We start from the raw sequence: 22,688 nt of genomic DNA, 5'->3' as shown, positions 1-22,688 counted from the left end.
TGGTTACATTTTTTTTATTTATCCTTTTCCTTTTTTCAGAAATATTATTTTTAACTTATTCATTTCAGCAATGTTAAAAAATGTTAACATTATTCAGTAGAATAACTTCGTAAATACTTCTTTTATCATGGAACAATTCTTTGCCAACTTTTAAATATCTTATAAGATGAAAAGGGGGAAAAAAAAATTTTTCCTCATCTATATTTTACAATGTAAGTAAGATTTTACATTGTACATCTATTTCACTCTGTGAGGATCTCTGCTGCAGAAGCCATTTCTAGTATCCTGTTTCATTCTTTAATCCATTGGTTTGTCTTGGTGTAATCCTGATTTGTTAGTTGACTTTATTTTACAGTAGATACTAGATGTATAAGAAGCATGCCTCATACCTATAGTGAATGGGTCCAGTTTGAAATTGTATTTTAAACTAGGTCTCTTATTGCATGCCCACATACACGTCTATATTATATAAACAATTTATTTTCCACCCTTTCATCTGTTAGGAATATCTCTGGACAACAATGTGAAATTTCTAATACTTAACTTTATTAAGTGATTTGTCAATTTAACGCATCACCATGCCACTCTACCACTCACAAATATGGTTTCATGTATACAAAACCCCTTGTAAAAGAGGTATAGGAAGATCACAGGGAGTATTTGATCAACGTCAGGCAATGGACAGGGAGGAAGACGGTGGAAAATGTGAGGTTGGACGATAACTTGGAAAGATAATGAGAGGAGGTTGTGTATTTTACTGTATACCTACAACTCCACTGGGCTATGTATTTTGAATGATTGTTTGAAACTAATAGTAACACCTGAAAGTGTTATTAATATTCTGTCTACTTCATTCTTAACTTCTAAGGTTCTTAGATGACTGGCATGTCTAGATTTGAAACTGTTACGTTATAACTTAGTTACAAAACAATGGAATTTTTTTAATGTATTTATTTTTAACATTTAGACAAAAGCAACAGGATTTATTTGAAAATATATTTGCTATTATTTTCCAGGTATTTTATGAGGTTCATGTTATTGAGCATCTGTCTGCAAATTTTGGTGAAGATCACAGAGAAGAACACCCTCATGTTGTGAGAGTTGGATGGTCTATTAATAAGTCCTCATACCAATTAGGTATGGATAAAACAAGCTTCATCTAACATTTTTTTTTATACTAGAGAAATTTTGTATACTCCTAATATTGCATTGTTTCAAACTAACCCAAGAAAATATATTCTATGAAAGTTAATCATTAATTTAAAATTTTTTCTTATTGTCCAGGAGAAGAAGCTAATTCTTATGGTTATGGTGGTACTGGAAAGTTCTCCGTCAATTGCAAATTCTCCAACTATGGTGAAACATTTTGTGCTGGAGATGTAATTGGATGCCTTTTAGATTTAGAATCACGACCACCTACTATTTCATACTCTAAAAATGGTCGGTGGCTTGGTGTGGCTTGTCCACTCACTTCACATCCTATTGGGAAAGAAAACATGGCTCTCTTTCCACATATTCTTTCAAAGAATTGCAAGTAAGATCATTTTAATTTAATTTCCTTTGCAATATGCACTCTAAGTACATTGTTATGATAAATTTATACATTCAAGGAATCAAATGAAATAATTTTATTGTTAGAATAACGTGTCTATCTGAATTTGGATTGACAGATTCTCAGAGCTATATTAGTACCCACACAAATCTTTTCAAAATGACGTGCCTTTTGGAAAATATTGACAGCATAATGTTCCTAGGGTTCATGTCTGATATTCTTCTGACATGAAGCGATAAATTTATAGATAATGTTTTAGTGATTTAACTTCTAGAATTCATACCTAAATTTTTTAAATACTATTTTGTTTTGTTTTGTTTTAGTTATTGGACTGTGACTCTACTGGGATACCAACTTCAAATGTTTTAGTTGGTCATATCCACACCAGTACTTATTTCAGTCTATGTTATTGAATTGCTAAGTTGCACCTTTTCTCACAACTTCACTTTTACACTTGCTAAACATTCACGTGTCCCCTCCCCCCACCCCACATTGTAGATTTCTGCACAGTTTCTCTCTTTACCATATTCCACTCGCAGGGTATTGGTCAATGTGAGGCTACATTAAAAGACACTTGCTCAAGGTGTTACACTTTGGGATCAAACCATGCATCATTTATTTACTAAGCTAAATTATTCGTCCCCACTCCCATTTTGCTAATTTAATAAGATATCTCCTTTATTTACTGTTTTACTCATCTAATTAACATTATGCTTTGTTTTAGAATTTAAATCGTACTGCTCAAACTTAGCTTTAAATAATAATTTAGTTATAATTAACATGAGGCTAGAAATGAAAAGTTTACCTTTATATTTTAAATATCCTGTTTCCAACTTTTGTTGTTTTTTGTTTGGAGGCAGGGGTCTCTCAGTTTCAGAATAACTGTCTTACTTATTATTTAATTAGAATATGAAATCAGCCTTCATTCTTTTCTCTCTCATTCTAGGTTCAAAGTAAACTTCGGACAAACAGCAGCCTGGTTTCCACCGCCACCTGGTTTTGTTTATATTGACCATGTTCATGTAAATGAAAGAGTACGAGGTTCTAAATGTCCTAACACAAAGACTGAATGTGAGGTTAGTGGTTATTTCATTAGTTTCTGTTGAATTGTTTCATCAATTTTAGCTGGATATTTTGTGCAGTTGAATTGCAAATTAACAATTATTCTAAGGTTTAGTAAATGTATGACATAGACTTCTTGCAGTTTTGGTTTATTTTTTATGGATTTCCTCTGTAGATTGCATGCACGAGAGAGAGAGAGAGAGAGGGAGAGAATATATTTTATTGAAACTGAAAACTGTTTGCTTGCTCCTAGTTTCAATAACTGATTATCGGGGAGAATTGAAACCTTTGGAATGGTACAGTAGTTTTTGTATAGTTCAAAAAGTTCGTTTCTGTCTGATGATCAGTTATGTGAATCTGAGAAGAAAGGTTTACAAAGTCTTTTTAACTTTATCTTTGGTATTAAAATAGTATTTTTTGTAGTCCATGGCTTAAAGATCTAAAATGATAATTCTAAATCATTTCAAGCAAATCTAAGCTTTCTGAATTCTTCTCCAGTATTCTTATCTTTTAAAAAAAATTAATATAGAATAGTGGCTTGTGTAACACTAGAAAATAATTACATGGTAAAGTTCAAAATCATCATCATCATCATCGTTTAACGTCCGCCTTCCATGCTAGCATGGGTTGGACGATTTGACTGAGGACTGGTGAACCAGATGGCTACACCAGGCTCCAATCTGATTTGGCAGAGTTTCTACAGCTGGAAATAGTAACAATTAATTGTAAAGTTGTATCTACATTCAATTACATTTGTTAATTGAACTAATTTGATTAACATGATCGCTATGATTCTAAGTTTGCTAAATCTGATAATCATATAGCAACATTTAGATATAACATTTAGAAACAAATTTGTTTATTTAGTTAAATCTCAGGGATAGATGATATTTGCCATATTTTATAATTACGATCTAGCTACTGCCCCCCCCCCCAAAAAAAAACCGTACATTTTAGTAACACTAGCTTTATTGAAGAGAATGTACTATTTACTTTGATGTGGAGATGTGTGTATGATATCACCAACATAAATCAATAACCAATATTCACTGGTCAAATTAGTTTGCCTTGAATAATAACATCGTTTACCTCCAAGTTAACATTACTAGGTGAAACAGAATAATTGTTAATTTCAACGTGTTAAGTTTTAAACTGTCTTGAAGGGGACAAAAGATAACAGAAATGAATTCTCTAAAACGTTTCTAGAATTCTTATGTTTAGTTACAAATCTATATTAGATAATGTCTTCCTTCATTGTAAATACTTAGCAGCTCTCACAAGTTTATCAAGTTGTAGACAGTCAATCTTGTAATAATAATTTAACCAGGCTTGTACCTTAAAATATTAGCTTTCAAAGAGTGAGACCATTGCATTTATAAACTAAGAGATCCTGTTCTATATTTAAGAGATGAGGAATTATTTACAATTGACGGATATTTGTCCTCATCTTGTTTGTTGTTAACACAACATTTTGGCTGATATACCCTCCTGCCTTCATCAGGTGTCTTGGGGGAAATTTCGAACTTGGGTTTTCATTCCTAAGGTATTTTTTGATGTTGTTATTATTATTCAGGTCACTGCTTGGAATCGAACTCGGAATCTTGGGGTTAGTAGCCTGGGCTCTTAACCACTATGCCATATGCCTGTGGGCAATTATGAAATGAATTTTTGGGGCTTATAAATCTAATATATTCCTATCCTTCCTTAATACTGGTTCCCATATGCTATTCATATCTGCACTCGGTCTGCTTAGGAGGTTGTTGTGTCCTAGCATATGTGCTGCTTCTTTTAGTTTTTGTATTTTCCAGTGGTGTTCTCTGTCTATTATTTTAACTTCATCCCACAGGGGGAGGTGGTCTCCATTTTTCCATACATGATCAGCTATACCTGATTTATTAATATCTCTTCGTGTCACAGCTTTGCGATCTTCCTCTACCCTTATTTTGAGGGACGGCATGTTTCGCCTTTGTATAACCTACCACAGCTGCATGGGATGGAGTACATGCAGTCTTTGGTCATCTATCCCTAGTTTCCTCATTGACCACCAGATGTCAACGAAAGCCAGGTACAGAAGTTTATCTTTGGCTAGGTATTTCTCATGCAGCTGTCTTACCAGAAATATAGCTTCAGTGGTGCTTTTCCCTGGCACGAACCCAAACTGCATCTCATCTAAACTGATTCTCTCCCTAATTAGTTGGGCTATGACCCTCTCCGTGACTTTCATTACCTGATCTAACAACTATATATATTTATAATATAGGAAAATATTAGATTTATAAGCCCTAAAAATTCACTCCATAATTGCCCACAGGCATATGGCGTAGTGGTTAAGATCGCAGGCTACTAACCCCAAGATTCCGAGTTCAATTCCAAGCAGTGACCTGAATAATAATAATAAAAATAATAATAATAACAATAACAACCATCTTAGGAATGAGAACCCAGGTTCGAAATTTCTCCTGCTTGGAATCGAACAACAAACAAGATGAGGATAAATATCCGTCAAATGTAAATAACGTAAGAGATTCTGTTTAACAGTATTTGATTAATGATCTATCGGAAAAGTAAAATTACCATTGTGTAGTTGGTACTTAGAGACGCTGTTGTGTACCCCAGCTGCTGCTGCTTCAGTTACAGACAGATGAACTCTTGCTTCTTTCATCTAACATTAGTATCAATAATATATAACTTTTTAGTTATATTAATCCTAATGTTTTTAAAATATTGTTTCGCCAATGTTAAAGACTTGAGCATCATTCTAATTCTAAAATATGTTGAAATCTAAACCAGTTGTTGTAATGGTAGGACAAAATTGCAATCTTATCACGAGATTGATGTAAGTCATGTGTTACAAACTTAGAATCTTGTGTTTCCTAATATCTTCAATATTACTATTTTTATGTAGTTGATTCCTGTAACTGTGTCATGTTTGATTTCTAAATATGTTTTCTTTTGTTTTATATAGATGATAATGTTAATTGGTTTGCCTGGCTGTGGAAAGACCTCATGGGCTTTGAATATGTACAAAAACCATCCAGATAAGAAATATTATGTCATTGGTACTGATTCTCTAATTGATAAAATGAGAGTGATGGGATTACCAAGAAAAAGATTTTTCCATGGCAGATGGGATATCCTTATTCAGAAAGCAACAGGATGTCTCAATAAAATGTTTCAGATCGGTATGTTTGTGTTTGTCTGTTTTATGTTTCTCCCTTTAAACCATTTTTGTACCACACTACTTGAGATCACTTTAATTTGCTTATTCATATTTGAATCAGAATATTGAGGTAAATCTACATTAGTAATATGATTTCACTAAGTACTTGCCATACACCATCCAACATTTTTCAATGCAAATTTCATGTTCTCCAAATTTTTGCTAATTTTTCTCCCTATATCAAGTTTTTTTTTCATTTATTTCTGCAACATTCTACATTATCATCATTGTATTGAGCTTTCCATGTTGGAATGGGTTCAACAGGTCATCACAATCTAAGTCATCTTTTATTAGGAACCATTCTTCCCCTAGACTGCTGCTTGTATGTGTCATTTGTCTTGGTTTCTACTGGTGGATGCATTTTTATTGTCATACCAACACTAAAGCAGTTGAATAATCCTTGGTGAGATAGGACTATAGGGACCTCGCAGCCCTACGTTTTCTCTGCTCATTTGTCAACCACTTTACAGTGTGAACTAATAACACATTTCATGTTAGCAGTACTAGAGAGGTTTTCTCTATTACCAGTCACTGGGAGTACTGTACTGGAAGTGGGTACGTTGTGGAACTAGCACAGGAGGGTGGGGAGCCTTGTACATAGTAAATGTAGAGAGTATTCAGTGATCTAAGGTGTGTAGAACAAAGAGGGGAATTGGATAGGAAGTGATGACAGTAGAAAGGCCAAAAATGAGTAACTGAGGGCGAAGTTAGAATGCTAGATGTCAACTTGGAATCACATGGAGGAAAGGGAATGATGGTTGTAGGTACTGTATATAGACAGACCTGTTGCCATCTTGTAACCAGGAGCCTATGTAGCGCTACAGTCTCATTGTGGTGTAAGGGTGATAGAGGAGTAGTGGTTTTAGAAAAGTAGTGTGATAAATATGATGGATTCAGTAGTGGAAATAGTGAATATGGATAAATCTAATGCTTTTCTTCATTTACTCTGATGGCATTGTACAGTGAATAGGATTAGTGGTGGTAGGTGAGAAGTTAACTAATAGGGCTCTAAATATTGACTTAGTAGGAGTGTACTGGGCAAGAGATCCAGTGACATTATATGTCCTTACTTGTATCGCTACAATTATTTAGTATTATAGATTAAGAATTGTATTTGGTTTTCTATAGTGGAAGCAATAAAAAAGAATATTGTAAGTTTTGCAAATCAATTTGTTTATTAGTTATTTTATGCTAATTTGTCACTCGAGCTTTAATCGTAAGTCTGTTTTATCAATGTAGTCCTAGTGGTCAAACAACAAACTCTGTAATTGTTACAGCATATACTTTTAAGTAGTGCTTTTTGTTAAAATTTGTCTTAATGTCTAAAATAATATTGAAAGAATGTATGTAAATAAGTAGCAAGAGAGTGAATGGACTTTGATCTATTCCATATACATTTGAACAACTTATTTGGTACACTTGATGGTAGGAAGAAATTTGTGTTTGTAACATTACAGCCTTAGTGAACCATTGTTAACTTTCTCTTGATCAGTTCATGTTGAGATACTGCTATGAAATGCAAAATATATTGCTTAATGTATATATTCATAGATATTATCTGCTAAAACTTTTTTATTAATAGATGCAGTTAACTTTTGTAATAAATGGGTGCAATTGTAGAATTAACAGATTGAACAGGGTGTGGATGGAATGTTGCCCCTGTAAGATTAATAAAATTGTAACAATAACATACTTCTGTTGATCCAGTCAACTAGAAGACATTGGACTTATCTCGTTACAAAATTTTTTCTCCCATTCTCTAGCTTCCAGAAGACGAAAAAATTTGATCCTTGACCAAACTAATGTTTATGCTAGTGCCCGTAAGCGCAAGATGCGAAATTTCCAAGGATTTTATCGAAAAGCAGCTGTTCTTGTTTGTGAAGATTCTGAATTGATTCATCGCTCAAGCAAAAGGACTAAAGAAGATGGTAGGTTAAATTTTCTTTCTTTTGTAAAATACAAAATTGAAGTGTTATTAACTGAATAATGTAATCTTAGTCCCTGGGAAAGTATAGAAGTCTGTATATATCTTTATTGTTGCTCAGACTTCTACTTGATGGAAAAATGGAGAAAATTGTACATAATACTGCAGTTTTAGATAAGCTGATATCACCTACTCAATAGATTACTCTCCATATCTGTTTCTTAATTACACAAGTAGAGCTGGTATGTTGTTGATACACAATTTGGTAGTTTATGCCTCTACCAAAGCAATCATATTTCAAATATATGTTAATTTGTCATGTGGAACTGTTACAGTCAGTGTGATATAAAGCAGTGAACCAATCTTTGAAAAGATGTGTTCAGATATTTCTTTTTCTTTTTTTTTTTTTTTTGCAGATTCCATTGTGTTGTGCATGTATAAACTTCACTTTTTATAATTTGTTTCAGGTAAAGTTATTCCTGAAGAGGCTGTACTAGAAATGAAAGCAAACTTTTCTTTGCCCGAAGACAATTCTTCTCTGTTTGATATCATTGAATATATTGAATTACCAAAAGAAAAATCTATTAAATTAGTTGAACAGTGAGTTTTGCTTGCTTTTCTTTGTGTGTGAACTGTATGCCATTTAGTGGCTAAGTTTCTATAGTTTGAACATCAAAGCCAGGAGTCATAATAAGGAAATATTCACTAAGAATCAAGAGAGGATTGGAAGAATGTTTTAGAAACAAATGACTGTGAGCCTCATTGGTGTTGGATACAAACTGGTGGGGCCACAAGCATCATTTAGCAGTTAACTATTTCAACGTTAAATACCTTGAAGCTTACAGACAAAGGGTTTCCATAATCCCAGAACTTTCACCATCTCTTTCATGGTTTACTAGATTTTCCTTAATTGAAATTTTTATATTGTTGGTATTGTGTTCAAGAAGTCCAAATGAACACTACCTTTATGACAGAATCCAGCTCTTAATTAAAAAAAACAAAAAAAAACACTTGCACTCAAGAATACATATTTAGATTTCAGTGAAAATTTAGTAACGTGTAAAATATATCCCATGATTGCATTGTAAAAATTAACTTGAATTTTTTTTTTTATTGTTGATGACAACATGAAAGAGTGAATGTAAAAACAAAATGAATAAATGATAATTTATGTGTATTACTTTTGAAATACTGACTATAACATCAACAAAGCAGGTTTAGTATTAACTTTAATTTGTTCTTAGAAATTATATATTGCTGAAAGATAAATAGCACTATGGAATACTTCTTTTATATAAGTACCTTTTATATAATTACTACTGATTTACATAAAAACATCCTAGACCACATCTAGAACCAGCTCCATTTGAACAGGTTGTCCCCTCACTCCCTTCTGGCTCTAATCACTTTTGTACATCTAGCACTTTTGCAACAGCCTCTACTCTTGAGATATCTGACAGCATATCACCTCCACTAGAATCTGCTTGATAATTTTCCCTTTTTTCTCTTTCTGTCCCTGCATTAACCACTATTCCTTATCCTTCCTATGAACAATGTCTGTTCTCTGGAAATCCCCTCCCTCCATTCCCTACAATATTCACTTGAATCTGTTGAACCACATCAATATGACCAGTCTTGGAGGACCAGCAAATGTCCATAGGCTTTAATCCCTTCTTCCTGACTAACTAATCATCATTTCTTGTCTGTTTTGGCATGGTTTCTACAAGATGCCCTTCCTCATGCCAACCACTTTACAGAGTGTACTGCATACTTTTATGCAGTACAGGTATGGGTGCATATACATAGCAGCGGTACGGGTGCTTTTTACTAGCACCCACGAGCCCACAGAATTGGGAACGTTCAGCTAGGGAGGGATGCAAGGACAACCACAACTTTACTTAGCTTGACATGTCTTCTCATGCACAACAAACCACCAGCAGTTTAAGTTCCCTCTCATCCCCACTGTGATGCCTAATGTCTGAAGATCCTTTCTCACCACTTTGACCTACATCTTCCTGGGTCTATTTCTTCCACATGTTCCCTTCACAATTAGAGATTGGCACTTCTTAATGCAGCTGTTTTCATACACATTACATGACCAGAAGTCTTCTCCCTTGCACACTACATCTGATGCCTTGTGTACCCAATTTTTCTCTCAAATCACTTACACTCTGTTGTACATGCACACTGACATTATCTGTCCATCAGAGCATATTGGCTTCATTTCTTTTAAGCCTTCACATCCTCATTAGTCACAGCCCATGTCTCACTACCATGTAGCACAGCTGTTCGTACACAGGCATCATACAATCTGCCTTTCACGCTGAGAGAGAGGCCCTTTGTTACTAATAGAGACAGTAGCTCTCTGAACTTTGCCCAGCCTGTCCTTATTCTAGCAGCTACTTTTTCTGTTGGTACTTCAATTATACTGCTGCACTTCTATGTCCAGTTAGTCTTCCACTGATACTGTTGCACCTCTTATGTGTCCACTTTTAAAAATATCAATTCATATTGTAAATGTTTGGTGCATATTGAAGTTACTTCAGTTTTGCTTTATGTATACATTTAAATCATTTGATTAATTTGATTACTATAGTTACCTTACCTTTATTATTTAGTACTTTCAGTATGTCATTCCAGTTAAAATTTTGCCAAAATAGTACAAGCTGGAAAACTTATTTCTTGTCTCCTGTTATGTTCTCATTTTAAGCTAGGTATTACCTCTACTTGTATAAGTTAACTAATTCCTGAATCAATATTTATCTGAAAATTTACTTGTAAAACAAGAATTGTCTATCGCTACTGAAATTATGTCTTTTCTCAACTTCAATGATTTATATATTTATTATTTCAATTTTATATTTGCAGGTACAATATTGAAGGTAAAAATAAAAGGCCAAGAGATAAAATGTACAAGCATGACAATCGATCAGCTGAACAAGTTAGTATGCTTTTATTATCAGAAACTTTACTTACACATTGTTTTCCAACTCATATCGAAATAAGAAAAAGATATATATTTTATATCTTGGTTGTGAAAATGTGTCTATTAAATTACTAACACTGACATTTCAACTTCACTTGTCTTCTATGGAGTTCTACTGTTATTTACATGTAACCCCCCACCACCACCACCACCACTTTCAAAAGCTTTTATCTCCTTCATAAATAATTTTATTGACTTATTGAGTTAGTTGTTTATTCAACCAAAATATATTTTAGAATTGCTATCATCATCAAGGGTGCCAGGGGCTCTTTCCCATCCCAGTTGCGAAAAAACCGGACATTTTAATGTGGGGTAAAAGAAAGAAAGTTGTGAATCTGGTCAAGTTAGCAGTACCTCATGAAAATAACATGGACGCTGCTCAGGCTCGAATGACTGACCGTTATGTAAACCTCCTCTTGGAATGTGAAGACACAGGCTGGTTTGTAAAATGTTTTATATGTGTTTTGAACACAGTCAGTGAGGAGTCTTATTTTAAATAAGGGTCCAAAGTCTGGTTCTTCACGTACTGGTGTACTGCTCATGTCTCTCCCATGTAAATGCTGTGTTAATTTTAGAAACTGAGTCCTTGTCATTATACTTGAGACATATTTGTCTCCAAAGGGTTCATCGCTACTCCAGTAATTTGTAATTCTGGATAGCTTTCTAATGCCCATTATAATATTTATGGCAAAATATGCTATCCTTTTTTCTCTTTGTTTATATTCGGCGTAACGGTTTGTTTCCACTGTAATTATTTGAAACAAGCTAAGAGGAAAAAGTAAAAGGAAATAGTCTAATGGTTTTCTTTCCTGAGAAAGATTGTGACTTGGTGCAGCCTCTTCACAAAAATCACCAAAAGAAACAGATTTCAGATTCTTACTCCACTCAGGTGTAAATTTATTTTCTTTATTGCTGTCATCAGAGTTGTCGGAATCACAACATTGACTTTTGGAAAATGAAACATTGGATTCATTATCAGATACCATGTTTTATTTTTCAGTTACAAATTTAGTAGATTTCTCAAGGTCTTCAATTGAAAATCCTTCAAATTCTGACTCACTGCTTGATAGAATAAAGCTAGTATCCATTTTTTTGTCAGTATTACAAATTCCAAAAAGTTTTGAAAAAAATCTCCCAAAATCCACAAAGTTAATATATCACGTCAATCGATGTCGGAAACTGTAATTCAACTGTCGACAAGTTGAATCACATGTTTTCATGAATGTACTAACGAGATTTGCGCTGAAATTCTCATTTAAATATGAATGTGATTATGGGCGGGTTTGGGTGCCTTGGTCATATGAACCAGAACTTTTTTCGGGTGGTTTTGGGCAGTTTGCTAATGAAAGGGTTAAAAGGAAAAGTAATGATTGTGATGGTGGTTTGTTAAAGAATATAAAGTAAAAGTTTATAATTTGTAATGATCTTTTTTTTATAGAACATGTGTGGATGTATTTCTCTCTTTCTCTGTTTGAATGGGTAAAATAGATCTTCATTACCTTTATTTCATCTTATAAACTGCATAACAAGTATAGGCGCTGGCATGGCCATGTGATTTCATTATCACATGGTCATGCCAGCACCTATACTTGTTTGGGGTATGTGTCTTCAACCATAACCCCAAGTTACTTGAAGCCTTATGAATGAAATTCGATTGAATAGAAATTGTCTGTAAGCTCATCAGAGATGTTTACCTTTGTTAGGTTTTTGAGTACCTTTATCAAGGTCCAGATGTTAAAGGTATTTAGGTTGGTTCTCTAGTCTAAGGATTAACTTTCCCTCTTCCTCCCATCAAAACCAATCCATCAGATAAACAAAAAATCTCCTTTTTATTTACAAATTCATTGAATTCATTTGTTGTTTGAATTATATATTGAGTTTTCTTTTTATTTTATAATTGCAGAGCCCACAAAAGCCATTTTCTCCACGGATGTCACAAGGACCACCTCCTCCTCCACACCAAATAATTAAAGTAGAAAAACCACAAATGGATCTTCCTCCTGGACAGAGAACTCCAATGCTTCCACCACCACCCCCTCCTGGTAACAAAGATCGGTTTGAAGGGCGCCAGTCAAGATGGGGTCCTGCAACTGATGTTACAGAACCTCCTGAGAAACGTATCAAACCCGACCCAAGTAGTGCTCTTGATTTCATCAAACAGGAGTACGGTGGTGAAGGTGAAGAAAACTCTCCACAGTGGCAAGACATTCATGTCAAACCAGAGTCTCGTTCAGCCTATGATAACTATGGTGGACAATACACAAGCAGTAGTTCAAACAGTGCTGCCGGCAGCTATGGTTCTCAGTCAGTGACTGGCAGTTACGGGTACCAAACTAGTTCTTCTAGTTGGGGCAATCGAGACCAAAGTACCCCAGCTTCCTACAATGTTCAGAACCCAAGCTACGGAACACTGTCCTATCAGGGCAGCTACTCAAGTACAGATGCAGATGTTGCAGCTCGCAGTGGGGTTGCTGGATCTGCAGGTGGCAGTGGCAGTGGCGGCAGCAGCGGTGTCAGTGGTGCAGTAAATAGCAGCCCTGGTAACTGGTATGGCACTGCTAATCCCACCAACACTTCTGCGCCCCCTCCACCCCCACCCCCACCTCCTATGAAACAAGAACCTGGTAGTTACAATGATCAGTATTCTTCTTACAACCAGTCCCAGCTCAATTTACCCCCTCAATTTACAGGCACTGATACAAAGGCATGGAGCATGCAGTCAAATTACAGTGGCCAGCCATCACAGTACACTTCCCCACCTTACAATGAGCAGCCAGCCTATCAGAGCAGTAACTATTCTTATGATTACAACCAACGCCAGCAACAATACAGCAGTTCATCAGATTCAACGTATGGTCAGACAGAACAGAGCTCTTATAACTCTAGCCAGCCAGACCGATCTGGATCTGCTCAACCAGCTTCTTATGGTGCTAACACTAACCAGTATAGCGGGTACCAACAGCCACCTGGCAATCAGAGCCAGTATAGTTCCAGCCAACCTGGCCAATATAATCAAGTAAGCATGTACAGTAGTGATCAACAACGGTCTTATTCAGAAAGCCCAACCTCCAACCAATCTAACCAGTATACTAATCAATCTAATTACTATAGTGGTTCTCAGCCATCACAGTACAGCAGCAACCAGTCAACTTCTTATGGAAGAAACCAAAATCAGTATGGTAATTCTGGAAATAATAACAGTGGAAGTGGTGGTGGTGGTGGTGGTGGCAATAATAATCAGTTTTCTGGGGGCAACCCGAACTTCTATGGTGGTGGCAACAGATATTCTGAAAACCAAGGATCTTATGGTACAAACAATCAAAACAATCAATATAACAGTGGTGGTGGTATTAACCAACCAAACCAGCGTGGCAATGTTGGCGGTCAGCAATCATATGGTGGTTATCAGCAGGGTCAATATGGAGGTTATGATCAACCTGGGAATCGTGGCATTGACAACAGTAATCGACCTGATCAGCATGGCTACAGGTCTGATGTAGGACAATCAGCCGGTAGCTCTATGTTGTCAGGCTCAGGTTATAACCAGCCACGTCCTGGCAATGAGAATCAGTGGCAGTCCGGAGGCAGACAGAGGTGGGGTGGGGATAAGCCAGATGGTCAAGGGAACTATGGCGGTGGTGGTGGATATTCTGATTATTCATCATCAAAACCAAAAGATGAGGTTAAAAAGCCAGGAGGTCGCAGTGAAAATCAGCGGAGAACCCGATGGAGTGATGCTGATCCTTCTCCGGCTATTTCAACCCAGATTCCAGAAGGGATGGGCTTGCCAGGGAATTATGGGGACAGTTCAAATATGGGCCACCAACGATCAGATCATATGAATAGAAGGCCTGACCACATGGGCGGACAAATGGATCAGTTAGGCGGACGACCTGACCACATGGGTGGGCGGCCTGACCAGATGGGTGGAAGATCTGACCAGATGGGGGGAAGATCCGACCAGATGAGAGGGCGGCCTGATCATATGAGTAACAGACCTGATCATATGGGTGGGAGACCTGACCACATGGGGGGCAGATCTGATCATGGTGGATATGGTAGATCTGATCGTGGTGGATATGGAAGATCAGATCGTGGCAATTATGGTAGATCAGATCGAAGCAACTATGGCAGATCTGATCGCAGAGATGGTCGTTCTGAGAGAGATAGCAGATCTGATAGAGATGGACGCTCAGATCGTGAAGGTCGGTCTGATCGTGGGGATCGGTCTGATCGTGGGGATCGACCAGACAGAAGTGATAGATCTGACCGAAGCGATAGGCTGGATCGTAGCAGTGACCGTTCAGAAAGAGAAAGCCGATCAGATCGTGACAGTAGCCGACCTGAGCGTGGTAGCTCTGATAGGTCTGAAAGAGACAGCAGTCGTACAGATCGTAGTAGTGAGCGGTCAGATCGTGATAGCAACAGGTCTGATCGTGGTGGAGACCGCTCTGATCGTGGTGGTGGTGGTAGTAGTAGTAGCAGCAATGACAAATCGGACAGGGGCAATGAGAAAACTGATCGTAGTAGTAGTAGTGGTGGTGGTGGTGGTGGTGGAGGTAGTAGCAGTACAGAGAAAGCTGACCGCAGTAGCTCAGGCGAGAAGTCTGAACGTGGGAGTAGTGGGGAGAAATCAGAGAAAAGTGGAAACAAAGCAGATCGTGGTAGTGGAGAGAAAAATGAGAGGAGTGCAACAAATGAGAAAACCGATCGGCCTGGAACTGCAACTGAGAAATCAGAACGTAGTAATGTGTCTGACAAGAGTGAGAGAAATGAGAAAACTGATCGTACTGGTTCGAATGAAGACAAGAATAGTGGGGATAAACCTGAAAGAGACACTCGTCGTTCAGACCGTGGGCGCCCCGACAGGGATGTAGATTCTAGTGAGAATCGAATGGATCAAATGGGCCGTTTCAGTGGGCCAGGAGGGCGAATGGATCATTCTGGAATGGGAAGACCAGATTTCTTCCCTGAAGGGGATCGCTGTATGGATATGGGTCCTGGACAGTTTGGTGGCTTTGGTGGTCTTGGTGACATGAACAGAGATCATGGACCTCCTGGCCGTTTTATGGGGCATCGAGGTGCAATGAATCAATCAAGAGGACCACGTCCTAATTTTGATGGACCTGGTGGACCACGACCTCGTTTTGATGGAGGGCCACGTCGAGGAGGGCCCCGAGGAATGGCTCCACGTGATCACGGGTCTGACTTCAATGGCCCTGGTGGTTGGAATCAAGGTAATATGCGTGGAATGGGACCTCGACGACCCCCAAGATTTGAAGGGAGAGGTGGACCACCACGTGGCATGAGACCAAGTGGCCCACCACGCTGGCCAAGGCCTCATTAATTTGTTTTTAAATTGTGTAGTTTCAGGAACATAAAGAACACTGACTTTGAAAGGCTCTTTTCTGTGTACTTTGCCATCCTTTAGTGTAGCTACAAGCAAGTAGCTTATCATTATATCAGTCCCAGATCTCCTAAAACGAAGCAGATAGAAGATTCAGTCGTTATTCACAGCCATCAGTAGCTGTGTGATATTTTTGTCATCCTTTTACAACATCACCATTATATTTTTCCTCCCCTCTCTTTTATATATATATATATATATATATATATATATATATATATCAGAACATTTTCTGTTTATTTTCATAGATCAGTTTGATTTCACTTGTATTTGACTTGAATGATTTAAACCAACTTTTTTTTTCCATTTCTAAACTGCTGGGTCTTTAAATAAACTATATAATCATCATAAATATTTGTTGATATTGTTTTATATAATGGAGTGAGCATCTTAGAAATGAAAGTAAGCTCCTCATGATTTGATTCTAGGCTCTGCTTTCAATGTTATGTTTGTGAAAGCATATTAATGTCACTTGGAATGTCATCATTTCACTTCTTTCATAAATCTGAGAATTTGTTACTAAAATTTCTAATTTATTAATTATTCTTCATGATGGTTTTGGTAGTGTCATTCAGGAGATTCTGAGATTTTTCTTCTCTATTCTCTTTCAATAATAATAAAAAAAATTAAAAATTCCAAAAGGTATTGGGTTGTATAGGTCTGCCAAATGCTGATGTTTTATATGACTTTATATGAAGCTCATTGTCAATATTTTCTCAACAACTACCATCCTAAAATGGATTGGCTTTTCTACAAAAGTATGAACTTTCCTTGTGATTATTAGCATACTGTCTCTCTCTTTGTGTGTGTGTGTGTGTGTGTGTGTGTGTATATTAGTGATAAAGTCAAATTGAAGTACCAGTATTTGTGTTGTTTCAGTTAACTATGCTTTTTCACCAATTACAAAATTGTCTCTGTGTCTTGGTGAAATGCATAAAAAGTAAACTTAGGTTATTAGTCATGGAGGGACTCTATGGTTTAGATCCATGTTTCTTCCAAGATATAATGCCAATCAATCAATCATTCGTATTCACAGGAGGATTTGAACCCAGCTTTACTATGTAAATAGAACACTGATGAATTATAGTTTCTCACTAGTTGGACTAGGTGATCAAGTCTTGATGAAGTGACTCAGTACACTTACATTGACAACAAACACTTAGTTTCAGGTTGAAAGATGACAAGCTAGGATTCATATTTGCATGCTATAATTAAATTGTAATTTTTTTTGTAGAAACATGTAATAATGAAAATTTATAATAAATCCTATTTGCTAACTCCTGTACAAATAGTTTGAACTTTTCTATAGTACTTTGTATATTTTGCAGTTAAACAAATGTTCTTTCTCAGGGAAATGAATAATTAGCTTATCAAATTCACAAGATTTAACACTGCCATAAGGCCACATATTTTTTAAGGATCAACTATAGCTTGATTAGATTGACCTAAATACATGACTGGTACTCATTTTATCAACTGACCTATGATAGATGAACATCTAAAGATGAAAGTTAAATACTTGTTTTCAAATTGCAAACCTTGAACAAAATTTTATACTTTAATATGGCTGTTTAATCATTCTTATAAAGATTTTTACTTTAGAACTACATAAATTCTGGAGTGATTAATATCCTGGAGGAATAAGGGTAATGTTCAGAATGTAAAGGGACATGACTAAATACTACAAAGCATTTTGTTTTAGTTCAGATATGAGACAAGGCATAAGCAATTAACCCTAGTATTTGACAAGTACTTATGTTATGAATTCCAGAAAAATGAAAGACACTACGGACATTAGCAGGCAATTATCTTAATGACATCTTGTACCCTACATGCTAATAATTAGGTAATTTTTACGCTAGCACAAGGTGACAAATTAGTTGGAGAAAACATAAAACCTTAGTTGCAGACTTTGAATTTAGATTAAAACAAATTTGACTACCAAACTGAATGAAATAGTTTTTATGGACAATTAGAAAGAAATACTGAAGAGTTAAGAGAAATGTACTGTTTTAAAAACTGGTTTGGTACAGGAAAGACATTGCCTGCACTAGTTAATAGCTTGTCGATTATAGAATAGCAGTTTCAACAGTTCATTATTATCACTACATACAGTATTCTAGTTACCTGTCATGAACAACATTTTATGTTTTCTCTTGGTTTTCTCCCGTCTTCACTTGAGCCAGCTTTATTGAAAGGATAAATGTCCCTTGGCATTGAGAAACTTGAGCCTGTAGGTTCTGGTTGGCTTGATGTTACAGCATTTGGGACTAGTGGGTTAATGATTCTGGAAGTAGTTGCACTGGAAAGGGCAAAAATCACCCCCAGTTAAGATGTCATGGTCTTGAGAATAAATGCGTTACTCCTCTGTGACTTGACTTGCTGTTGGTGGGAGATATTTCTTTGAGAAATATCTTCCCAAGTTATCCATGAATATCACACTGTTTGCCTTCATCAACTTGGCAGCAGAGTTTTACTGGTTTTTGAAAGACTCCAGGACAGTCCCTTCAAGGGGCAGCTTGTGTGAACTGTGGTGGGGGAAACAATAATATTACTCCATTCTCTTGGATATCAGGAATGATTACTACACTGTGTGACTTATCTGATTATCGTATCTATTAAAACCCTTTTTTTTTTTACCTAGTGTACTGTAAATACAAAAAATACATGAAGACAGGAAATTTTGCTACTGTCATCCAGCTGGTGGGATGTGCCACACTAATAGAGCCTGGTCATGCACCACAGTAAATGGTTCTTAAAGGGAACTCGAGTGGACAATGTGAAAGATACATTGAAACAAATGTTCCCTATAGCACTGATTACACAGCAAAGTTACCAATTACCTAATGATACTATCACCCCAGCTTGTTTGCCCTCTTTTTCAGCAATGGTTTTGCTCTGTCGTATATTGACTTTCATCAAAATTTCAGACTTTATCTGGAGTAAATTCATACTTCCCAGTTCCACAGATATTGAAAACACAGGTAACATTGTGATAATTGAAGCTAGTTGCATGACCCAGGAATGAAGCTTCAGGTGTTATGTTACCTACGAAAATTATGCAAGCAATCTTTACTCGTACTAACATTTACCACTCAAAACTGGGTTATCTTCTTTTCAAGTCAACTCACATATTCAAATGCCAAACTCCTCGCCTTGAGTTTAAGTGTCACGACATGTGTTTGTGTACTTGTGATAATGGGGTTATTTGGAATATGTTCCTACTAGATCCATTCAGTAATAACTTTAACAGCTACAGTATAAACGGAGCAAGCAATTTACTTCCTGTTCCATTCTGATTACTAACTGTTAAACAACCAACACAGAACTATTGATTTTCACTATTTATTAAGCAAAGTGTATACTTCTAGATGAGTGAAAATTTTACTTTGAGCTGTAAAATTTACTGAAAATTTTCTGTAAACTTGAAAAACTTTGAAATGTAGTATAAAGAGATTTTTTTTCCATACAATAGGTTCTTTGTTCCTGCTGAAAAAAGAAGGGATTTGATTTGCTCTTCTCTCATATATATATATATATATATATATATATATATATAATCTAAAATTAAAAACCACAAATCTTGCAATTATAGCTACTCAGCGCGTTTCCTGGTTGAAATAATAATTTATTCTGCCATTGACGTGGTAATTCATTTTGCAAACATAATCTATTATAATAAAAATAGACCTGTGTGTGTATGTATTTTCGCTTTTCACAAGAAAAAGGCTGCGCAAATTGCTTTGATACTTGAGATGCATGAATAATTTAAACTTGGATACATAATAGGGTCATCAGTTTATTTGTCCATTAAAAATAAATATTGCTTTATATTTATGTTCCACTTCTTTAAAAAGGTTTCTCAATGTCAACTTCCAGTTTTGACATAGCAATGGTGAAATTTTCCATTTTAATTTACGAACTCTCTCACTCTCTATTTGAATGTTTTCATTTCAAGTTTTAAGTTAGTATTTGGAAACAAATGCAATAAATTACTGAAAGAAGTATTTACTAAGTTCATAAATTCAAATATTTGGTACAAGATAGTTTTTATTGAGACAATTTTTTTCATTTTATGTTTATTTCATTCCTTGTTTGCAATGTTCTCTCTCTCTCTCACTCACACACACACTCCAGGTTTGATTTCTTTATTACACAAATATCACGTTAAAATTTTGCATTTCAACATGGGTTGTCCAAAAAAATACGGGCATTCTTTCACTTGAACCTTGACACCATTAATTTCTGTGAAATTTCTTTCTTTATTTACTTTTTGTGTGGAATGTTCAGCTCTATGTATTTGTAGTCAGTCATATGCGCACATGTATTTTTGCATGTGCGTTTGTATACATTTATGTATGTATGTATGTGTGTGAGAGAGAGAGAGAGTGAGTGAAGGGATGTGTTGTCATGTATATATACTTACATGAATACATATCCATACATCATTTTTGTATGTATGTATGCATGTGAGAGAGAGAATGTTGTCTAAGTGACACTCGTTCTATCTCTCTCACATGCACGCATACATACAAATATGCTTCGTTATGTACGTACATATACATGACAACACATCTCTTCATTCGTGCTCTCTCTCTCACACACACACACACACATCCATTTCATCTGATGTTTGATACTGTATGTATATGTGTGCATGCGTGCGTGCGGTGTTCCACAATCACCAGAAAAAAAGCAGAGGAATTTTCATTCTTGATGCTCCTGGTGGCACAGGTAAAACATTTGTAACAACATTGCTTCTCTCCAAGGTAAGGCAAGGAAAAAGAATTGCAGTTGCTGTAGCATTGTCTGACTTTGCTGCCACCATTCCTCCCAAGAGGACGAATAGCCCATTCTGCTTTTAAATTACCGCTAAACCAGGTCACAAATGACAATCCAATTTGTAACATAAGCAAAGGTTCAGGTTCAACAGAAGGGTTGTGCCAATGTCACCTTATTATATGGAATTAATGCACCATGTCACATAGAGGTGCAATGGAAGTTCTTGATAAGACCTCACAGGACATTAGAGGCAACAATAAATCTATGGGAGGAGTTACATTAGTTTCATCAGGAGACCTCAGAGAGACATTACCAGACATTCCGAGATGAACAAAATCTGATGAAATAAAAGCATGCATTAAGTCTGCACCTATGGAATAAAGTGCAAAATTTCTCCTTCAATACTAATGTGTGAGCTTTATTACATGGGGACCAATGTGCAGAACAATTTTCAACCTGGCTCCTCCAATTAGGAAATGGGAAAGTACCATTTGATAAGAATGGTGATATCGGTTTGGCTCATATTGCTATCATGGTGAATTCTTCAGCTGAATTGAAGAACATGGTATTGCCAGACTTAAGTAATAACTGTAATTCACATAAATGGTTGTGTGAAAGGGCATTTCTTGCTCCAAAAAATGAGACAGTCGCAAGGATTAACAAATAATATTCCAACAGTCATTAAGGAGTGCAAATCAGTTGATTCAGTGCTTGATGAAAATCAAGCTGTCTGTTACCCAACAAAGTTCCTTAATTCTCCTGCGCCACCTGGAACTCCTCCATATAGACTTTTTCTGAAGGTAAGAGTCCTAATAGAGCTTCTAAGATATTTAGATCCTCCTAAATTATGCAATGGGACAAGGTTGATTGTAAGATGTTGGCTAAAGATTTTTACAATGTGATCAGCGACGAGATGAAAGCAGTTGCGTTTTTACAAGAAACCAGCACTAAATTCACATCATTTCTGAAGAAAAAGAAAAGTGCCACTTGAATGCGTGATCTACAAATTAAAGGGAGATTACTTTAGGTTACTTATTAGTTTACTTATGTCCTAGTGCTACTTTCCGTGTGATCTACATGAGTAAATTTACTTTGGTGGGTGATCTACGCACTTATTTTAATTATTATATGATTTTCTTATTTTTAAAATAGTAAGAATTCGATAAAATACATTTACAATGCTAAGTATGTACAAAATAATTTAAAAGTAACCCCAAGTAATCTCCCTTGTAGACCACATGCCAAAGTTGCACCTTTACATAGGCATTGGTTTTGTTACATTTTCACTCATTGAAACCTCCTACGATATGTGGCATTTAGTGAAGGAGGGAATTTTATGCTTCTTCCCTTATCTGTGTATCCTGCCGTGAGATAGGCTCATTCAGAATCCTTGACAGGGGGAGATCCAGTTTTGTTTTGAAGACACATATATATATGTGCGTGTGTATAACAGAGACATCAAATTGCTGGACCTGGTGGATAGATGAATGGTTGGTGAGAGCTGTAAAAGCCATGTACAAGGATTTTGTCAGTAAAGTGAAAGTTGCTAATGAGTATAGCATGGAATTTAGTGTGCAAGCAGGATTTCACTAAGGATTGGTTCTCAGTCCCTTCTTGTTTATCATAGTCCTTCAGGCTATAACAGAGGAATCTGAGACTGGCTGCCTTTGCAAACTCATCTACACTGATGACCTTGTTCTTATTGTTGAATCACTAGCAGAACTAGAGAAGAAATTTCAGGTATGGAAGCAGTAC

The 22,688-nt window shown here is 36.1% G+C and overlaps 1 protein-coding gene across 2 annotated transcripts in view; it reads left to right on the top strand.

The window, feature by feature from the left end:
• The window catches only part of LOC106881971 (hornerin), a 67,532-nt gene extending 51,029 nt beyond the window's left edge, over nt 1-16,503 (top strand). For both annotated transcript variants that reach the window (XM_052967976.1, XM_052967975.1), the window contains exons 5-12: nt 1,017-1,137; nt 1,285-1,534; nt 2,499-2,628; nt 5,580-5,796; nt 7,598-7,762; nt 8,226-8,358; nt 10,627-10,699; nt 12,648-16,503. In XM_052967976.1, coding sequence (XP_052823936.1) covers nt 1,017-1,137; nt 1,285-1,534; nt 2,499-2,628; nt 5,580-5,796; nt 7,598-7,762; nt 8,226-8,358; nt 10,627-10,699; nt 12,648-16,091 — 4,533 coding nt within the window. In that variant the 3' untranslated portion in view covers nt 16,092-16,503. The remainder of the gene's footprint in view (nt 1-1,016; nt 1,138-1,284; nt 1,535-2,498; nt 2,629-5,579; nt 5,797-7,597; nt 7,763-8,225; nt 8,359-10,626; nt 10,700-12,647) is intronic.
• Nucleotides 16,504-22,688: the final 6,185 nt, after the last annotated feature.

The sequence above is a fragment of the Octopus bimaculoides genome, chromosome 5 (genome assembly GCF_001194135.2).
Source record: "Octopus bimaculoides isolate UCB-OBI-ISO-001 chromosome 5, ASM119413v2, whole genome shotgun sequence".
Taxonomy (NCBI): domain Eukaryota; kingdom Metazoa; phylum Mollusca; class Cephalopoda; order Octopoda; family Octopodidae; genus Octopus; species Octopus bimaculoides.
Note: the sequence above shows the minus strand (reverse complement) of the source record. Positions and strands in the feature narration are given on the sequence as shown.